Here is a 22,630-nt window from a genome sequence, read left to right as displayed (position 1 = left end):
CAGACTATTAACCAAGTGGAAAAAGTAAATAAGGGTCACAGTTAATATCGCGGAGAAAGCAGCAGTCTTTTACACCTTTGTTTTAATGACGAGGCCCAGTTTTCTCTGTGAAGACTAAAACGTCAAAAACAAACATGCATTTCAGTAAAATACTTTAAATAAGTGTTACTATTAGGAAGTCACTGTTTTCAAAGAGGTTTTGTGATATTTACATATTAATAAACATTTAACTTTGACCGAGAAAACAACAACAAAAACGTAGGTGCATTATATAGATACTCGTATATTTGTAGTAATGGTCAGCACCGAAAACTCAGCAATGTCTCAATTAAAAATTAATAAAATAAAATAAAATTAGTAAATTTTCTGCTTACAATATAACTATTTCATCTTTTTATTCTTAATAATAATAATAATAATAATAATAATAGGCTACGGGTTTGCAATCATATCAGGTATAAACTACAACAGTTCAGTCCTGTTAGTAAAATAGTTTTGTGTTTTACAATCCTATGCATTGTCTGTGAATTTAAACATATTGTCTCTTTTAGAAAGAATTGCTATTCTCTTCTCATTGTAGGCTATTTCTTAACACAGCACGGAGCTCCAAAGCCATGTGTTATTCCAATACCCATAACATGAATAGGCCGATGCACATTAATTAAAAGAGCACTTTTACAACACTTTTCTGCGTGATAAGTTTTAGGTTGGTGTTGGCTACTACTGCTACTACTACAACAACTATAATCTTTATTTAACACTCTGAATATAGCAGATCTTTAACATTATATGACTTAATAAGAAACAGGCCGTTTATATCGTTTTATAAGCTGTGAAGTGTAATTTAATTATTTTTATTAGTAGTGTAGTTTGTTATACAAAGAGTAAGTATTGACATTCTGTAAAAAAATTATTAATAGTTTTCGTAATCATTGCTCTTTATATAACTCCCTACACCCCTTTTCATGTTTTTAATTTGTATTTATTTAAGCAATTATTAAAGAGAGAGTGGTAAACGCGGCTTGCAAAATCAATCAAGATATGCATCTGCATTGATCTGAACGTGTATTGTTAATGCTCAATATCTCATCTCAGCTATTTTGTAAGGTGAAACAACTCGATTCTGGAGACAGTGTTTTAACTTCGCTCTCGGTATCTCTAATCTACATGTGCCTTACTATATTCTACCTGTAACAATGGCTGTACAGGAATTCGAGCACTATGCCAATCTTTGTGAATAACCAATCTGATCCACTGTGTACATGCTGCATTCATTTCAGATTCATAGCACTAATGACAATTGTTATATTTCCAAAGCCCCGGGAGAATATAAATGCATATTGATGGAGTATTTGCAATGCAGTCTTAGAGAAGAGAATAACTTAGTGTTAGCGTATCATATTGAATCTGACCCGTGGAGGTGCTCAAGCATTATTACACCTGTGCACAATATACCCCCACAGTTCTCTTTAAGTAAACAGCACGTACCTGCCAATCCCCCATTTTTCCCATTATTGACATTGTTTTATCTTCTTACTCTATTTGGCTGAGCATGCACCGTGTGATCACAATGAACCTCTGATGTCAAAGACAATTTCTGCTTTTACCTGAACAGGAACATCTCACCTGGTCATAAAAGCTGGGTGCCACCTGGTGGCGCATGCGCATTGCATCAAGTTTGTACTGCAAATCTCAAACCTGTCCAGTCAATTTGCCTGATGATCTCTTAAAGTCATCATCCTGTTGGTCCTCCTTAATTTAGATGATCAATCGAGGCCTGGCACTTGGATGAGCTGTACTTTTTCTAGCCAAATGTGGTCTGAATGTCAGCTTAGAAGAGTAGTTTCGGAGGATGAAAAGATCTCGGAAACAATGTTTTATTTATGCACGTCATATTGAAGCTTTATGTTCATTTCTTTTGTGGATTACGGCACAAACGAGAAACCGAGAGAGAGAGAGAGAGCGAGAGAGAGAGAGAGAGAGAGAGAGAGAGAGAGAGAGAGAGAGAGAGATCAGCAATAATAATAACAACGGTCTCCTATTAATGCAGGCTATTGTTAGTAACGTTTTTATTAAGGTAAAGTTGATATTAACGTATTGATCTCCAATGGCTTGTGTTGTGTGGTGATCGTAAAGTAGTTTACTTTAGAGTATGTATGTAGTAACAGATGCCAGGGCTTCGTGTTGTATGCGTTGAAAGTTGTTTGCGATATTTTGTTTGTTAACTGAGACCTGTTGTATGACTTGTTTTCATCGACTATAGTTGACTAAAAGGGAGGTGTCTTCATAAAAATAATATTTGACAAATATGTGACTTTTCTATTAGGATGGTGAGATAAATCACCCATTTTCACGTCGTAAAAAGCAAAACCACTATTTGATTATTATTACTGTTATAAAATATCGTTTTAATAAATGTACACAAGCACTTAATGAATCCTATTAGACCTGTCTTAACTTTGTTAGTTTCGTTTTCATGAATTACTGAAATTCATATATGTTTTAACATATACAGGCTATAGGCTACACATATGTAGCTTTTCATTGAAGTTCAGGAATCTGCAATATGTTAAAATGCCATATACTTTATTATTTTACAGTCATAATAGGCCTACACTATATACACTAAAAATACCATATGTAAGCAATAGTACATTTCATAACGCAGGATCCCAGTATTTCAGAATGCCTTCAACATGGAAAGGACGTGGTGAATGGATTCCAAACTTTGTAAGGGATTCACATGTGAATGCACATATACTGTGTTTGGTTACCAATCAAACCTGCGTTAAACTGAACGAATACAGTGTGTTTAGTGTAGGCTATTGAGCTCCCAGATATTCACAACGGTTGTTTTCTACTGCAGACAACACTAAAAGTTCTCCATCGGGTTTATAAGACATGCTGCTCCTCTGATGCGGGGAGGGAGGTGCTTACTTTGTGTAATGAAGCGTGAAATGGGCGATTCACACTTCACCGACATGCACTCAAGTAACTTTATACATTTAGATTCAAATTAAACGTTTTAACATAGCTATACGTCTACCTATTGCTTCTACTAAAGCCAGGTTTCAGGCTGAAGATGATAGACTTTAGGATGTCGGCTGCTGAAGGCTAGTGACTCTGTATCAGAATGTGCACATTGCTATTTCAAAGTTATCAATGAGAATAGATTGATCAATTGTCTGCTTTGTTGTTATTTAAAATAATGCATTCGTTTGAAGTAAATTACATTTACGATAGAGCAGGTGACATAAGCGTAAAGTATTGCTGTATGAACTACGTAGAAGGTTTACATTTGGAGGGGAAGAAATCAAGTAAGCTTGGATATTTAGTATTAAATATATGCATACATTATAATTGGTTTATTTTGTTGTGACAATATTTGTATTATTATTATTATTATTATTATTAGTAGTAGTAGTAGTAGTAGTAGTAGTACTCGGCTGTGCTATCTGGATATTTGTTGAAGCTTGATTTATTTTAAGTTTTTTTTAAACATAATCAGGCTATTTTTCTTTGAGTTTTTTTTTATTATTTTCATTACGTGATATGTGATGATTAGAAAGGACGTTATGAAGAAAAGGCTATTTGAACAAAATCTGCTAGTTATGGGAATCTTAATCCGCCCTGAAGTGGAGTAATAAAATCGACACTGAAAGATGATACACATGTGCTTGCGATTTTAAAATTTGAGGATCTTGATACTGCGCTGACAAACCATCTTGTCAAAACCTTGGTTTCAGACAACCCTTTAGGCTCAGTTACAGGCACTATACTGTGAATCCACGAAAGTTGTTAAAAATACCAACAGTGAACGGTTAATGACCTTTAAAAGGATACAATGGATGCACATCTCTCATTATAGTCGACTGAGGAAATGTATTTTAAACAACGCCTACTTACATACATATAAACGGCACATAAAACCTGTATCCATACACTCCGTAGGATATCCTATTGAATAAGTAAACCTTTGCCCAATTTAGGTCCACAGGATAAATACATATTTTGAGCATTGTTTTGTCTAATATGTGGAGAGTGTCTTGTATGTGCTGTTTCAATGGGTCTTCAAAAAGAAAAGTAACGTATTTGTACTACATGTATGTAAATTGCCTAGAGGATAGGCCTATTTAAGCTGTATGACAGTGTGTTGTCATTAAATTACATGGATGTAATAACCCATGCACCTCTGGACACAGCTTGAAGTTACGTGGCGCAGACTGAACAAGTCAATCATGTTTAATACGAGATGAGGAACGGTTTAGAGTCATCGAAATACTTGCGAGGATTACAGATGCGATCAGAAATATTATGAACATTAAGAGGATGGTCATGTACAGGTCACCGCAGGCTATTATATGCAGATGTTAGGACTTTATTCAAACTTACATTTAAATATATAATAACAGTACAAGTTACTACAAACTGTCAATAAAGTCTTACAATAATTTTAGAGACTGTATAGGCATATTATTATTATTATTATTATTATTATTATTATTATTATTATTAGTAGTAGTAGTAGTAGTAGTAGTAGTAGTAGTAGTAGTTCATTCTGATACCTTTGTTTCCAATGCTAATTTGATTTTCCACCACATTCTATTTCCCATAATCTACCTGAAACATACAATTGTTTAACTATGTGTCTATTTAGCTGACGAAAATCTCATTACCTGTTTATATGTACAGTGTCTGCAGTGTAATATGTACTTATGCTTTCATCTACAGCAAGTCGATGAACACAGTAATACACACAACCGCACTGTATGTAAGTATGATTCAAACGAAGGCCTGGGAATATCATTCTTAGCTGTCGATTATTATTTCAGAAGGCAATAGTCATCAATTGATCAACTGTTCGGCTGAAAGGGATTGATGTCATGTACCTTTTTTATACATTCTCAAACTTTGGATAAAAGTAGGGATACTTTGGCTCATTCTCCAAACAATTAAACAAAATGATTCAGCATCAGAGGAGTATACGAAAGATTACTTGTCCTCTGGCGCCATCATCTTGTGAAATATGGTGGTTGATTTTAGAGACACGCTTCTGTAACATGCTTGTGATCTTTCTATGAACAACTTGATGAATTCACTACAAAAATAAATAAATAAGAATATATATATCAGTGACTGAATCATTGTTTAGACATTGCTATCACATAAGCAAAAGTCAATTAAAAATACCCACAAAGCAGATCCAAGCTCCTTAAATAAATAAATAAATAAATACATATATACATGCATAAATACATACCATACTTTTAATATAGTATCATGGTATGGTAACCTTTCAGTAAGGTAAGTAAAATAATTAATATTAAACAGCGACAGCTATCGGATCTATATTACCAAGCAACAGAAATGAATTATGCTTGTTCTCACCCTCTCAATTCTGCATTTCCAACACTCCTAAAAGGACGACGAATTTAAATTTCTCTAGCATTAAAAAAATCAATATAAAACCATTTTTTCGGTACAATATCAATTTTTACCAGAAACACTGAAAGGGTTTCAAGGGTTTAATAGGATGAATGCAACTTTGTAATTTAAGATTACGGCTACTGTTAAACGTACTTTATTGAATTTGACATAAGCCAATTTTGACATAATAAAGAACAAAATACATTGTACATACACATACTATTCATAGGCGTCATAGTTCTTCTTCTTCTTCTTCTTCTTCTTCTTCTTCTTCTTATTATTATTATTATTATTATTACTATTAATATCTCGTTCAGAAAGGATACAATGCTTTACTTGCCGATTTTTTTCTGCATAATTTCATCATTAAGTTTGTCAGTGCGCCAATGTCTCTTTCAAAACTTTACCGACCACTGTAACTGAAATGACCAGTGGAACATGCTGATAATCTTTTCGTAAATGTACACGGTTAAAAATCATAGACTTCTCAGACGCACTTAATTCCAATGCGAAGGATCACTATAGAATTAGGTGCGCTTTAACCATATAGAAGCATTTGCCATGGTTTTGATTGCCTATACAACAGATCTATAGATTTGTATTGATTAATGACAGATGTTTTATCGTTACTTGTTGCCCCTTTCTACACTTGAATTACCCATTTACCAGACTTTTGTACTGTCAAATTATGTTTTCATTGAGCTTATTTCAATTGACGTATACCCTACACTCTTTGATCTTTTGTGTGCATTTTGTCGATTAGGCCCTCTGCTAGGAAATACATTATTAATTATTAAAAATTCATTACAAACGTTTTAAGATTGTAGTATTATAGGCTACGTGTTATTATGAATAGTAGTTCAATATAAAGATATATTAAGATATGTAGAGTAAAATTAATATTGTATCAACGATTTTGTCCCAGCATTTTGTACCAGTTTTTCAATCTTAAATGCAAATACATTTATGTGTATTCATGTTCTTAAGTACTTAAGCCAACTTCCTCAATTATTTAACTGGGTTAGAAAGAACGTTTTGTTGTTTTAAATTGCCTATTACATTTTGAAAAATATATTTCCAACAGAATTGGGATATATATTTAAAATTAACAATGTTTTCATCCTAGGAGGGCGGGGGCGTTTTGAATAGTTTAATATGCCTTCTTACTAACGGGAAAAGAATGACCTGTCTGAAATGTTGAAGTTCAGATAACATTTTAGGAAGATATTGGTTGTCCTCTGGCACCACCATGTGGATACATTTGTCAACACTATACCATTCCAATTATACAAGGCAAGTGCGAACTTACCAAATTTGTAGTCTCTCTATATAAGTTTGTTTTTTTAAGACTAATTTGTTAACTGTACCTGAGGAGGTCCTTACCTGGTATATTCTGTACACAGTATAAAGGATTCAACACCATAGGCGATCATATTTGTATTCTTTATAATGGTGTTCATGTCTCTAATTAAGTGAAGTTCCGCAATCGTTCAATACATTGAAATTGACAAGTAATTTCAAATAAACTATGTAGTGTTACAGGCAGGGACGGACTGGCATTTCAAAAACGTCCCTTGACTTTGACCCAGACCGGCCCACCACAACCGGCCCACGAATACTGCACCGCGCCCCCTGCTGACGCACATCCACACACCAGCCCCTAATTGTAATGTAATGTTGTAATGTATACTTAAGCTGTTTGTTTTTTTGTCAAATATATTGGCCGTTTGGATTTTAATTTTAAATGCATCAGACAGTTTTTGTTTTTATCTATTTTTTTTTATTTATTTTTTTTGATTTGTCTGATGCATTTTCAGTTAATTTCAATGTATTTGACCTTATTGTTTAATGGTTTTCATTTGGCAGTATTGCCATTTATCACAAGTTTATTGTTTGATTGGTTTATGCACGTTATTTGAGTTCTTGTATTTTTATTTTTTAATTTAAATCACATTAAGATTTTAAAAGATTTTAAGTGATTTTAGAATTGATTTTAAATTTTTTAATCATAAGTACTAAAATTTTGAATGGTTTTTATTGTAATGTAAAACACTTTCCAATAAAACAGTATACTTAAGCTGAGGGGCACCAGTTTGCTACACTTTGCTAGAAAATGTAGAATTAAATGTTGCTTCTACATTGTTGCTTGTAGTTTCTGGGGACACCATTCTACATTTTGTAGAGAATGTAGATAGAATGTTTATGGGTAGACAAATGAAATATTTAATATGTATCCTCAATACATTTCATTATTTATTATTAGGGTATAATAATTATTAATATTGAGCAATTAAACGTGTTAAATGAACCTAACTGTAGATTTGAAGATGTGTCTAAATGTGTCTATTCCATGTCTGCTACAGTACATAATTAAACAAGGCAATTGTTAAGTTATCTGTCTCCCTCCTTGCCCTGGCTCGCCATTGCCTACTGCTTTGCCTGCAGCCCCGGCACTGACTCACAATCATCATCGGCACTGCTGTCACTGTCTCCTTCTTCTGTTACTACTCTAGTTTGAACCGGGGCCGGGGCTGCGGGATTTTCAAGTGTGTAGTCACAGCAGACGGAAGGCTGAATTATGCTTCTGCATCTGTGTCTCTGGGGATGTCCATGGGTGTTTTACGCAGCCATTCACATACTTGCACGTAATGTGAACATGTGCCGTGTTGCATCTACCAAATCAGAATCTACAGAAAATGAAGAAGAAACAGAGAAACGGAGACCCATTTTCTATGGTGTGCCATTTGTGTCATACATAATTTCGTGAATGAAAGCGCTTCTGTGCACGAAATACACATTTTGTGCCACGGAATGAACAGTATCTGTAATTCATTTCGTGGCCATAATACATACTCAGGTGTTCATTCCATCCACAGAAAGCAAAGAACATTTTACAAATCGTCCACAAAAGTGCTGTGCATGAAATTATGTATTACACAAATGGCTCCCCATAGTTCTGCACAGGCCAGATGATGGGGGAGTACAGTCTGTTACTGCAACAAATGCATTTCATGGATGTGGAGATGCATTTTAAATACTTTCATATGTCACCACATTGTTTTTCTGACCTGGTGCCGCACCTACAGTCATACATTGTACACCAGTTGACCCACCACTCGCCAATAAGCACAGCTGAGCGATTGGCTGTGGCTCTCAGAATCTCCCTGCTCAACCAATCAGCGTTTGCTTGACACACAGGACCGCAGATACCAAGCAGTTCCTCTGCGAGCCTCTGCGAGCTATGCTTACCCTGAAACCCTGTCTCTGTGTCACTATGCAGAGACCTTTTCGTGTATCTTCACAGAAATATAAATCAGGCTTGAGACAGATATCCCTCTGAGTCGTCCCTCACAGCTCTTCTAGAGTTCTAGAGTTCAGCTCTCTTTGCTCTTAGGCTTAGATGTTTCTAGTGATGTTCCTGGATGTAAGTTGGACTTTTTTATGTGGATGTAGGTTGGATGTTGATTATACTTTGGTTGATTATACTTGACAACAAATTTGAAGTCATATTCACCATACATATTTTGGTGGCAGTGGTTGGCAAAGAATAAAGAAGAGAAGAAAACAAATTAAAAAGGACTTACCATTTTCAGTGTTGGGTTCCTGCTTTAACCAGTGAGAGACGGGCTGTGAATGTGGTGTCTGCCAATAGTAAGTGACCTGCTATTCCACAGATTGGTTGGTAAGTTTTTTTTCTTGAGACTGTTACATACAGCTGCATTTTGTTTTAGTACTTTAAAATCAAAGAACACAGTCATGGCTGATGATGAAAATAACTTGGCTGACACAGCAACTGCAAAAAGAGTTATACATTATCACGTAGAATTACTTCCTTGTTTTCACAGGGATAGCAAAGACAAGGAGAGCTTTTCTCTTTGCAAGACACGATTGGAGCTCGCTGTGAAAGCTTGCGATGATTCTCAAAACTATGCTTTAACTGCCATTCTTCCTACTCACCTTAGTGGAGATGCATTATCATATTGGGTGTCACTGACCCCCGAGGTTCAGAAAAAATATAAAGAGACGATAGAAAAAACTGCAGTGTTTGGCAGACAACAATACTATTTCAGAGCTTTGTTAATACACCTCCAAGGCTCCCTAAAGAAGCACTTGAGATTCATGGAGCTGAAATTACATGTCTTGTGCAGAACGCATTCCCAGGTTATGGTGATGCTGCTTTTACAATTGGGAGATACAGATTTTTTGTGGCTGGTCTAGACCATGCATTACAAGCCAAATGCCATGAACATGGTGCTTCCACACTAGAAGAGGCCCTGACTATAGCCAGTCAGTGGGAAAGAGCACAACAAGCCTTGCAGATGACATTGGCAAAGTTCACAATTTCTAAGGGAGTTACTGTATTACAAAAGCACCAACAGTCTCACCAGCAGCCATTGGCCACATACAGTCAGGTGCTTCTTCAATGTCAGCTCCTTCTACTACTACTTCTGAGGAACGTCTGATTAAAGTAATAAAGGCCTTAACAGTTAATGTGGCTGAATTAAAATAGAGATTAAACAACTATGGCATGAACAAGAACATTTAAATCTCTCACTTACCCCCACCAGCGGTGCACAGAGGGCAACTAGGGCTGATGCTTATGCTCCAGGATTCAGCGGTGCACGACACCCCAGAGACCCTTCACCACGTGATTTCTACCAGTGTGGCAGATCACCTACTCGTTCAACACCCAGTTCACACTATCCACACTACAAGCACAGTCCGTCTGGCTCCCCAGGATATGGCAGCAGACGCCACACTCATCATTCCTCACCATATAGCGGAAGCAAACATATTCTTCCTGATAATGACAATCCACATACTGATGTGATAGGGCAGAGAAGTTACTCACCATGCAGTTACCAGTGTCCGCCAGACTCATTACCATTTCACAGTAGATCATATGAACCTGACCAACAGAATCACACACATCACCAGCCTTGCCCCAGATGTGATGATACTCCACATTCCCAGCGCCATGCCAACTGTCCCAGTCCCAGTTCTGTGAGGGTGTAAGTTTTCAGTCCGATGACAGTGCCTACTAGAGAACTGACTATTAGCTGGTACCGTAGGCCAGGTGCCAGATTTATTGCAGAAACAGTGGCCTCTCCCAATGGAACTCCACCTACTACTATGGGTGAGATGGCTGATTGCACAACAGTCTACATTGAGGGAAAAAAGTATTTGATCCCCTGCTGATTTTGTACGTTTGCCCACTGACAAAGAAATGATCAGTCTATAATTTTAATGGTAGGTGTATTTTAACAGTGAGAGACAGAATAACAGCAAATAAATCCAGAAAAACACATTTCAAAAAAGTTATAAATTGATTTGCATGTTAATGAGGGAAATAAGTATTTGATCCCCTATCAATCAGCAAGATTTCTGGCTCCCAGGTGTCTTTTATACAGGTAACGAGCTGAGATTAGGAGCACTCTCTTAAAGGGAGTGCTCCTAATCTCAGCTCGTTACCTGTATAAAAGACACCTGTCCACTGAAGCAATCAATCAATCAGATTCCAAACTCTCCACCATGGCCAAGACCAAAGAGCTGTCCAAGGATGTCAGGGACAAGATTGTAGACCTACACAAGGCTGGAATGGGCTACAAGACCATCGCCAAGCAGCTTGGTGAGAAGATGACAACAGTTGGTGCGATTATTCGCAAATGGAAGAAACACAAAATAACTGTCAGTCTCCCTTGGTCTGGGGCTCCATGCAAGATCTCACCTCGTGGAGTTTCAATGATCATGAGAACGATGAGGAATCAGCCCAGAACTACACGGGAGGATCTTGTTAATGATCTCAAGGCAGCTGGGACCATAGTCACCAAGAAAACAATTGGTAACACACTATGCAGTGAAGGACTGAAATCCTGCAGCGCCCGGAAGGTCCCCCTGCTCAAGAAAGCACATGTACAGGCCCGTCTGAAGTTTGCCAACATCTGAATGATTCAGAGGAGAACTGGGTGAAAGAGACCAAAATCGAGCTCTTTGGCATCAATTCAACTCGCCGTGTTTGGAGGAGGAGGAATGACCCCAAGAACACCATCCCCACCGTCAAACATGGAGGTGGAAACATTGTGCTTTGGGGGTGTTTTTCTGCTAAGGGGACAGGACAACTGCACCGCATCAAAGGGACGATGGACGGGGCCATGTACCGTCAAATCTTGGTTGAGAATCTCCTTCCCTCAGCCAGGGCATTGAAAATGGGTCGTGGATGGGTATTCCAACATGACAATGACCCAAAACACTCAGCCAAGGCAACAAAGGAGTGGCTCAAGAAGAAGCACATTAAGGTCCTGGAGTGGCCTAGCCAGTCTCCAGACCTTAATCCCATAGAAAATCTGTGGAGGGAGCTGAAGGTTCGAGTTGCCAAACGTCAGCCTCAAAACCTTAATGACTTGGAGAGGATCTGCAAAGAGGAGTGGGACAAAATCCCTCCTGAGATGTGTGCAAACCTGGTGGCCAACTACAAGAAACATCTGACCTCTGTGATTGCCAACAAGGGTTTTGCCACCAAGTACTAAGTCGAAGGGGTCAAATACTTATTTCCCTCATTAACATGCAAATTTTTTGAAATTAATTTTTCTGGATATTTTTGTTGTTATTCTGTGTCTCACTGCTAAAATACACCTACCATTAAAATTATAGACTGATCATTTCTTTGTCAGTGGGCAAACGTACAAAATCAACAGGGGATCAAATGCTTTTTTCCCTCACTCTATATACCTTGACACTGGCTCTGACATTTCACTCATAACAGAGAAACTGAGCATATCTATTCCCTCCTTAAAGAGCAGACCCTTGATTAAAAGCTATGTTTTAATGAAGTCTGTAACTGGTTAGAAACACTGGGCACCCTGGCAATTTCATTCACCATTGGAGACAATAGAGTGATGTATGATGTGCAATTTGTCAGAAATGCTCACCAAAGTCTTCTCCTTCTATGGGACTTCACCACCAGGGAATTATTGATTCTAGCTCTTTCTGCTTTAAATTTTTGAACAGCAGTATTCCACTTTTGCACTAGATCTCCCACCTCAGAACTGCAGTGCTGTGTCTCATTCTACCACATGCCACAGGACCACATGCAACACCTTGAAGAACTCTTCCAGCATTTTCAGACTGCAGGCATGAAGCTAAAGCCTTCAAAATGCCACTTAGCCCATGACCACGTCACCTTTCTGGGTCATGTTGTGTCCAGACAAGGTCTGCAGCCAGACCCGAGTAATATGGAGTGAGTTACACACTGGCCAACCCCCACAATGCCAACTGAAGTGAGAGCTTTTATAGGCCTTTGTTCCTACTACTGAAGATTCATATATAATTTCTCAAGCACCACAGCACCAATCCACAGTCTAACACAGAAGGGTGTGACCTTTCAGTGGTCATCTGAAGCAGCTGGAGCATTCACCTCCTTCAAAGCAGCATTGTCTGTACCACCGTTGCCTTCCCAGATTTCACCTGTCCATTTATTCTGTACTGCAATGGCTCTAACCCAGCTGTTGGTGCTGTATTGGCTCAAATTCAAGCCCATGAGGAGAAAGTAATCTGTTATGCTAGCCATGCGTTGACACCTTCTGAAAAACACTAGTCTACTTCTGACAAAGAGCTCTTTGCCATTGTATGGGCAGTATGGCATTTCAAGCATTACTTGGGTTGGTCTTCATTTAACAACATTACAGCCTTCAAATCCCTTGCTGGTCTCCACAAGATCCAAGTAGACAATGATCCAACTGACCGCAGAGCAAGCTGGGCTCTAGAGCTGGATATCTATAACTGGATCATGGAACACAGAAAAGGCACCCGTCATGCCAATGCAGATTACTTGTCCAGACATGCACACCCAGGCGCCAAATGTGCTGAAATACATCAACCAGCAGCCTCTGAAAATTCAGTTGACCACCTGAGTCCTCCTAAAACTGCAAAGAACAATCCTACTTACTGTACTGGTGCTTCTAGTAACACTTGTGATGTTGACATTCAATGCTCTAGTATGTATTAGGACCAATCACCAATAGCATCTTCCTTCTCAATGAGTGAGTGTGAATGCTCATGCTATTTGTTTTTGGCTATTCATGAGTCGGGACACTTTTTGTTTACACTGCCTTGCGTTTTGCATTACCTCATAAATGTGCTCCATTGCAACCAATTGTTGTCACACGTCCATTTGAAAAGGTAGCTGCAGATATCACAGAGCTTCCACCTACTTCAAAAGGCCACTGCTATGTATTAGTTATTTATAATGGAGTATTTTATTAAATATGTCAACTTCTATGCACTCACTGATCATTACCATTACATTGCAAAGTGCCTATTTGAGGAATACATCCACCGGCATGGTGTTCCAGAAGCCATCCACCCAGACCAAGGCCGCCAGTTTGAGTCCGACCTTAACTCTGCATTCTGCTTGGAATTAAGAAAAGCAGGACGATCCTATACCATGCTCAATCGGATGGCATGGTCAAATGTTTCAATAGGACCCTGAAAGATCAGCTGTCAAAGTACAGAATTGGTATCTGAGTCAGGTAGAATTGGCCTATAACTCTGCTGCCCATGCTAGCACTGGTTACATTCCATCTGATCTAGCACATGGCCGGGAACCATGACTGCCTGTCAATGTTCTTTTCAGTGGTGAGGCAGAAGCAACTCACCGTAACACTGTGGCACATGAGCATTAGAATCCCATTATGACTCCAGGATGACATTTCACCCACATGAGAATGAATATTTTGTGTTACTTGATAATCCAGCTCACCAGCACTGTAAGCTTGCACCAATATGGACTGGACCTCACAAGGTTATTCACTGTTTTCTCAGTGAGGAAGGGATGACCTTTCCATTTTTAACAAAAAAAAAAGGCTTGCTTTGAAATGCTCACTCTGCAACAGTTTGTAGTGCAGGATTTCTGTCCTTCAGTCCACAGTGCTGAGATCCAAAGGAAGTGTGAGTAACGTGAATCACTTGGAAAGAATGAGTAAGACATAAGATATTGAAAGGCTTTATTTACATGTAGATATACACTCACTTAAAGGATTATTAGGAACACCTGTTCAATTTCTCATTAATGCAATTATCTAATCAACCAATCACATGGCAGTTGCTTCAATGCATTTAGGGGTGTGGTCCTGGTCAAGACAATCTCCTGAACTCCAAACTGAATGTCGGAATGGGAAAGAAAGGTGATTTAAGCAATTTTGAGCGTGGCATGGTTGTTGGTACCAGACGGGCCAGTCTGAGTATTTCACAATCTGCTCACTTACTGGGATTTTCACGCATAACCATTTCTAGGGTTTACAAAGAATGGTGTGAAAAGGGAAAAACATCCAGTATGTGGCAGTCCTGCGGGGGCGAAAATGCCTTGTTGATGCTAGAGGTCAGAGGAGAATGGGCCGACTGATTCAAGCTGATAGAAGAGCAACTTTGACTGAAATAACCACTCGTTACAACCGAGGTATGCAGCAAAGCATTTGTGAAGCTACAACACGTACAACCTTGAGGCGGATGGGCTACAACAGCAGAAGACCCCACCGGGTACCACTCATCTCCACTACAAATAGGAAAAAGAGGCTACAATTTGCACAAGCTCACCAAAATTGAACAGTTGAAGACTGGAAAAACGTTGCCTGGTATGATGTGTTTCCATTTCTGTTGAGACATTCAGATGGTAGAGTCAGAATTTGGCGTAAACAGAATGAGAACATGGATCCATCATGCCTTGTTACCACTGTGCAGGCTGGTGGTGGTGGTGTAATGGTGTGGGGGATGTTTTCTTGGCACACTTTAGGCCCCTTAGTGCCAATTGGGCATCGTTTAAATGCCACGGCCTACCTGAGCATTGTTTCTGACCATGTCCATCCCTTTATGACCACCATGTACCCATCCTCTGATGGCTATTTGCAGCAGGATAATGCACCATGTCACAAAGGTCGAATCATTTCAAATTGGTTTCTTGAACATGACAATGAGTTCACTGTACTAAACTGGCCCCCACAGTCACCAGATCTCAACCCAATAGAGCATCTTTGGGATGTGGTGGAACGGGAGCTTCGTGCCCTGGATGTGCATCCCACAAATCTCCATCAACTGCAAGATGCTATCCTATCAATATGGGCCAACATTTCTAAAGAATGCTTTCAGCACCTTGTTGAATCAATGCCACGTAGAATTAAAGCAGTTCTGAAGGCGAAAGGGGGTCAAACACAGTATTAGTATGGTGTTCCTAATAATCCTTTAGGTGAGTGTATATGCAAGTACCTTGCATGGCTTCTCCCAAGGCTGAGATGCTGCTCCCCTGAAGAACAATGTAAAAAACTTAAGTTTGTATTTCTTTCTTGTTGTGAATACAGACTGTTACAGTTACTTGCACATTCTTACCTGTTTAAATCCTCTGTTTTTCTTTGACTTTGTTCTGCTACATGTAGAGGGAGACAGGACACCACATATCAATCATGTTGGCAGCTATTCTAAAATAAACTGCTTTTCTTGTGTGTCTCCAGCAGGTGGAACCAAATGAAGCTCCTTGGAGTGTGTAGTACGGGGAAAATGCATGTTTAGCCATTTTAGTTTTAGGAATCACTCACACTCACCTCACCTTATTAATTTGTGAAAAATTGTGAAATTGGTAACTTACATTATATCATCTCATCCCCGCATCTCTTATCTATTAGCCAATGAGGCTAGGAGATGAGGGGAGGAGAAGAGACAAATAAAGAATATATTGCTGCTGAATGCTTGCATGTTCCAGCATCTTCTATGGCAGTCAGATTAACTGTTTGATACCCTCATGTTTTTAAAGTGTAATAATGCATTTTCACACTGAATATTTTAATTCAAACATTATAAGGCCTATTATTGTTCAGGTTTGTTATTTAAAATTGAGCTGCTGCATGTATTGCTGGAATAATATCTACCTTGCACACATAAACCATATAGTCAGATTATGAAATGTTTTAATAATGACAAAACATTTGGATGAACTGCATTTCTTTCCCTGTGTGTCTGTGTAAACAAGGTCACTGTCTCACTGTGCTACGGTACTGTGCTGTAGTTCAACCCTGATACCTAGAAGAACAGAGTCTGATAAGAACCGGTTTTCACCAGCAATTTGGGCTTGATACAAACCCCCCTTATATCAAACATTACCCCCCCCCCAATTGACATTGATACCATTTTCGAGATTACTTAATGATCCGAGTCTTTATCGATGCCACTATCGATACTTTTCTATTATTTGTTGGAAAGACGAGACGACAATAAATTCTTAACAGAACTGTTATTGCTATTATTGCAAAAACTGTGAGTCTTTAATTTCTGATTTCAACATAACGTATAACTATGAGAACAGTAAAATAAAATATCAGCAGCAAAATGTCCAACACGTTTTTTCCAACAACAAAGAAAATCATATACATTCATAGAATAAATATTATGCTTTACACAAAAAGAAAAAATAATCGACAGCTCTTCACACACTGTGCTCGTAACTTATTTTTCCCGGTCGCGCACGTATCTAATTTTAGGGGCAAATGCGAGTGAAATAGTTGCACTAGAGCCCTGAATTGGATTATTATTATCGTCAGCGATGGAGACGTGCTACGAAGCAGGGCTGCGCTCACCATGCAACACCTTGGTGGAGGAGGACGGTTGTCCCGCAGCGTTGCGACTCGAACAGTGGAAGCTTCTGCTTTTCCCTTTAACTGATGCACAGCGTTGAGGTGCTTAATCATTGCTGTAGTGTCCCCCCCTGCAAGAAATTACCTGCGAACATAAATTACATGTTGCTTCCTCCTTATCTTTGGCTTTATTAAAATGTAGCCAAGCCTTTGAAAGCTTAGGACGTTCAGCCATCCTAGCAAGCTACGAAATGAGAAATTAGGCGAATTAAGGCGTGACGCAATTAAATTCTTCTTCGTTTAGTTTAAAGGCGGTTGGCAGGCACTTCAATTGAATTTAGTAATTTTATTAGACAATCGATGTATGTTTGTGCACCAGTGATTTGATTTAAATGACATGACTCTTGTCTGTCCAGACATAAGTTAACGTTACATTATACACTCACTTAAAGGATTATTAGGAACACCTGTTCAATTTCTCATTAATGCAATTATCTAACCAACCAATCACATGGCAGTTGCTTCAATGCATTTAGGGGTGTGGTCCTGGTCAAGACAATCTCCTGAACTCCAAACTGAATGTCGGAATGGGAAAGAAAGGTGATTTAAGCAATTTTGAGCGTGGCATGGTTGTTGGTGCCAGACGGGCCGGTCTGAGTATTTCACAATCTGCTCACTTACTGGGATTTTCATGCATAACCATTTCTAGGGTTTACAAAGAATGGTGTGAAAAGGGAAAAACATCCAGTATGCGGCAGTCCTGTGGGCGAAAATGCCTGGTTGATGCTAGAGGTCAGAGGAGAATGGGCCGACTGATTCAAGCTGATAGAAGAGCAACTTTGACTGAAATAACCACTCATTACAACCGAGGTATGCAGCAAAGCATTTGTGAAGCCACAACACGTACAACCTTGAGGCGGATGGGCTACAACAGCAGAAGACCCCACCGGGTACCACTCATCTCCACTACAAATAGGAAAAAGAGGCTACAATTTGCACAAGCTCACCAAAATTGGACAGTTGAAGACTGGAAAAATGTTGCCTGGTCTGATGAGTCTCGATTTCTGTTGAGACATTCAGATGGTAGAGTCAGAATTTGGCGTAAACAGAATGAGAACATGGATCCATCATGCCTTGTTACCACTGTGCAGGCTGGTGGTGGTGATGTAATGGTGTGGGGGATGTTTTCTTGGCACACTTTAGGCCCCTTAGTGCCAATTGGGCATCGTTTAAATGCCACGGCCTACCTGAGCATTGTTTCTGACCATGTCCATCCCTTTATGACCACCATGTAACCATCCTCTGATGGCTACTTCCAGCAGGATAATGCACCATGTCACAAAGGTCGAATCATTTCAAATTGGTTTCTTGAACATGACAATGAGTTTACTGTACTAAACTGGCCCCCACAGTCACCAGATCTCAACCCAATAGAGCATCTTTGGGATGTGGTGGAACGGGAGCTTCGTGCCCTGGATGTGCATCCCACAAATCTCCATCAACTGCAAGATGCTATCCTATCAATATGGGCCAACATTTTTAAAGAATGCTTTCAGTAGCTTGTTGAATCAATGCCACGTAGAATTAAGGCAGTTCTGAAGGCGAAAGGGGGTCAAACACAGTATTAGTATGGTGTTCCTAATAATCCTTTAGGTGAGTGTATTACCCACTAGTCTCGATAGCAGTAGCTAATATCTCGTTCAGAAAGGATACAATGCTTTACTTGCCGATTTTTTTCTGCATAATTTCATCATTAAGTTTGTCAGTGCGCCAATGTCTCTTTCAAAACTTTACCGACCACTGTAACTGAAATGACCAGTGGAACATGCTGATAATCTTTTCGTAAATGTACACGGTTAAAAATCATAGACTTCTCAGACGCACTTAATTCCAATGCGAAGGATCACTATAGAATTAGGTGCGCTTTAACCATATAGAAGCATTTGCCATGGTTTTGATTGCCTATACAACAGATCTATAGATTTGTATTGATTAATGACAGATGTTTTATCGTTACTTGTTGCCCCTTTCTACACTTGAATTACCCATTTACCAGACTTTTGTACTGTCAAATTATGTTTTCATTGAGCTTATTTCAATTGACGTATACCCTACACTCTTTGATCTTTTGTGTGCATTTTGTCGATTAGGCCCTCTGCTAGGAAATACATTATTAATTATTAAAAATTCATTACAAACGTTTTAAGATTGTAGTATTATAGGCTACGTGTTATTATGAATAGTAGTTCAATATAAAGATATATTAAGATATGTAGAGTAAAATTAATATTGTATCAACGATTTTGTCCCAGCATTTTGTACCAGTTTTTCAATCTTAAATGCAAATACATTTATGTGTATTCATGTTCTTAAGTACTTAAGCCAACTTCCTCAATTATTTAACTGGGTTAGAAAGAACGTTTTGTTGTTTTAAATTGCCTATTACATTTTGAAAAATATATTTCCAACAGAATTGGGATATATATTTAAAATTAACAATGTTTTCATCCTAGGAGGGCGGGGGCGTTTTGAATAGTTTAATATGCCTTCTTACTAACGGGAAAAGAATGACCTGTCTGAAATGTTGAAGTTCAGATAACATTTTAGGAAGATATTGGTTGTCCTCTGGCACCACCATGTGGATACATTTGTCAACACTATACCATTCCAATTATACAAGGCAAGTGCGAACTTACCAAATTTGTAGTCTCTCTATATAAGTTTGTTTTTTTAAGACTAATTTGTTAACTGTACCTGAGGAGGTCCTTACCTGGTATATTCTGTACACAGTATAAAGGATTCAACACCATAGGCGATCATATTTGTATTCTTTATAATGGTGTTCATGTCTCTAATTAAGTGAAGTTCCGCAATCGTTCAATACATTGAAATTGACAAGTAATTTCAAATAAACTATGTAGTGTTACAGGCAGGGACGGACTGGCATTTCAAAAACGTCCCTTGACTTTGACCCAGACCGGCCCACCACAACCGGCCCACGAATACTGCACCGCGCCCCCTGCTGACGCACATCCACACACCAGCCCCTAATTGTAATGTAATGTTGTAATGTATACTTAAGCTGTTTGTTTTTTTGTCAAATATATTGGCCGTTTGGATTTTAATTTTAAATGCATCAGACAGTTTTTGTTTTTATCTATTTTTTTTTATTTATTTTTTTTGATTTGTCTGATGCATTTTCAGTTAATTTCAATGTATTTGACCTTATTGTTTAATGGTTTTCATTTGGCAGTATTGCCATTTATCACAAGTTTATTGTTTGATTGGTTTATGCACGTTATTTGAGTTCTTGTATTTTTATTTTTTAATTTAAATCACATTAAGATTTTAAAAGATTTTAAGTGATTTTAGAATTGATTTTAAATTTTTTAATCATAAGTACTAAAATTTTGAATGGTTTTTATTGTAATGTAAAACACTTTCCAATAAAACAGTATACTTAAGCTGAGGGGCACCAGTTTGCTACACTTTGCTAGAAAATGTAGAATTAAATGTTGCTTCTACATTGTTGCTTGTAGTTTCTGGGGACACCATTCTACATTTTGTAGAGAATGTAGATAGAATGTTTATGGGTAGACAAATGAAATATTTAATATGTATCCTCAATACATTTCATTATTTATTATTAGGGTATAATAATTATTAATATTGAGCAATTAAACGTGTTAAATGAACCTAACTGTAGATTTGAAGATGTGTCTAAATGTGTCTATTCCATGTCTGCTACAGTACATAATTAAACAAGGCAATTGTTAAGTTATCTGTCTCCCTCCTTGCCCTGGCTCGCCATTGCCTACTGCTTTGCCTGCAGCCCCGGCACTGACTCACAATCATCATCGGCACTGCTGTCACTGTCTCCTTCTTCTGTTACTACTCTAGTTTGAACCGGGGCCGGGGCTGCGGGATTTTCAAGTGTGTAGTCACAGCAGACGGAAGGCTGAATTATGCTTCTGCATCTGTGTCTCTGGGGATGTCCATGGGTGTTTTACGCAGCCATTCACATACTTGCACGTAATGTGAACATGTGCCGTGTTGCATCTACCAAATCAGAATCTACAGAAAATGAAGAAGAAACAGAGAAACGGAGACCCATTTTCTATGGTGTGCCATTTGTGTCATACATAATTTCGTGAATGAAAGCGCTTCTGTGCACGAAATACACATTTTGTGCCACGGAATGAACAGTATCTGTAATTCATTTCGTGGCCATAATACATACTCAGGTGTTCATTCCATCCACAGAAAGCAAAGAACATTTTACAAATCGTCCACAAAAGTGCTGTGCATGAAATTATGTATTACACAAATGGCTCCCCATAGTTCTGCACAGGCCAGATGATGGGGGAGTACAGTCTGTTACTGCAACAAATGCATTTCATGGATGTGGAGATGCATTTTAAATACTTTCATATGTCACCACATTGTTTTTCTGACCTGGTGCCGCACCTACAGTCATACATTGTACACCAGTTGACCCACCACTCGCCAATAAGCACAGCTGAGCGATTGGCTGTGGCTCTCAGAATCTCCCTGCTCAACCAATCAGCGTTTGCTTGACACACAGGACCGCAGATACCAAGCAGTTCCTCTGCGAGCCTCTGCGAGCTATGCTTACCCTGAAACCCTGTCTCTGTGTCACTATGCAGAGACCTTTTCGTGTATCTTCACAGAAATATAAATCAGGCTTGAGACAGATATCCCTCTGAGTCGTCCCTCACAGCTCTTCTAGAGTTCTAGAGTTCAGCTCTCTTTGCTCTTAGGCTTAGATGTTTCTAGTGATGTTCCTGGATGTAAGTTGGACTTTTTTATGTGGATGTAGGTTGGATGTTGATTATACTTTGGTTGATTATACTTGACAACAAATTTGAAGTCATATTCACCATACATATTTTGGTGGCAGTGGTTGGCAAAGAATAAAGAAGAGAAGAAAACAAATTAAAAAGGACTTACCATTTTCAGTGTTGGGTTCCTGCTTTAACCAGTGAGAGACGGGCTGTGAATGTGGTGTCTGCCAATAGTAAGTGACCTGCTATTCCACAGATTGGTTGGTAAGTTTTTTTTCTTGAGACTGTTACATACAGCTGCATTTTGTTTTAGTACTTTAAAATCAAAGAACACAGTCATGGCTGATGATGAAAATAACTTGGCTGACACAGCAACTGCAAAAAGAGTTATACATTATCACGTAGAATTACTTCCTTGTTTTCACAGGGATAGCAAAGACAAGGAGAGCTTTTCTCTTTGCAAGACACGATTGGAGCTCGCTGTGAAAGCTTGCGATGATTCTCAAAACTATGCTTTAACTGCCATTCTTCCTACTCACCTTAGTGGAGATGCATTATCATATTGGGTGTCACTGACCCCCGAGGTTCAGAAAAAATATAAAGAGACGATAGAAAAAACTGCAGTGTTTGGCAGACAACAATACTATTTCAGAGCTTTGTTAATACACCTCCAAGGCTCCCTAAAGAAGCACTTGAGATTCATGGAGCTGAAATTACATGTCTTGTGCAGAACGCATTCCCAGGTTATGGTGATGCTGCTTTTACAATTGGGAGATACAGATT

The 22,630-nt window shown here is 38.6% G+C and overlaps 1 protein-coding gene across 1 annotated transcript in view; it reads right to left on the bottom strand.

Moving 5' to 3' along the window:
* Positions 1-1,606, bottom strand: part of tfap2a (transcription factor AP-2 alpha) — a 14,899-nt gene extending 13,293 nt beyond the window's left edge. Inside the window, exon 1 of the mRNA XM_066723274.1 lies at positions 1,489-1,606. Within this exon, the coding sequence (XP_066579371.1) occupies positions 1,489-1,521 (33 nt within the window). The 5' untranslated portion in view covers positions 1,522-1,606. The remainder of the gene's footprint in view (positions 1-1,488) is intronic.
* Between the last annotated feature and the right edge of the window lie 21,024 nt (positions 1,607-22,630).

Source organism: Amia ocellicauda, chromosome 2, assembly GCF_036373705.1.
Source record: "Amia ocellicauda isolate fAmiCal2 chromosome 2, fAmiCal2.hap1, whole genome shotgun sequence".
In the NCBI taxonomy this organism is placed as follows: domain Eukaryota; kingdom Metazoa; phylum Chordata; class Actinopteri; order Amiiformes; family Amiidae; genus Amia; species Amia ocellicauda.
The sequence above is the reverse complement of the archived record's forward strand: the minus strand, read 5'-3'. Positions and strand labels throughout refer to the sequence as shown.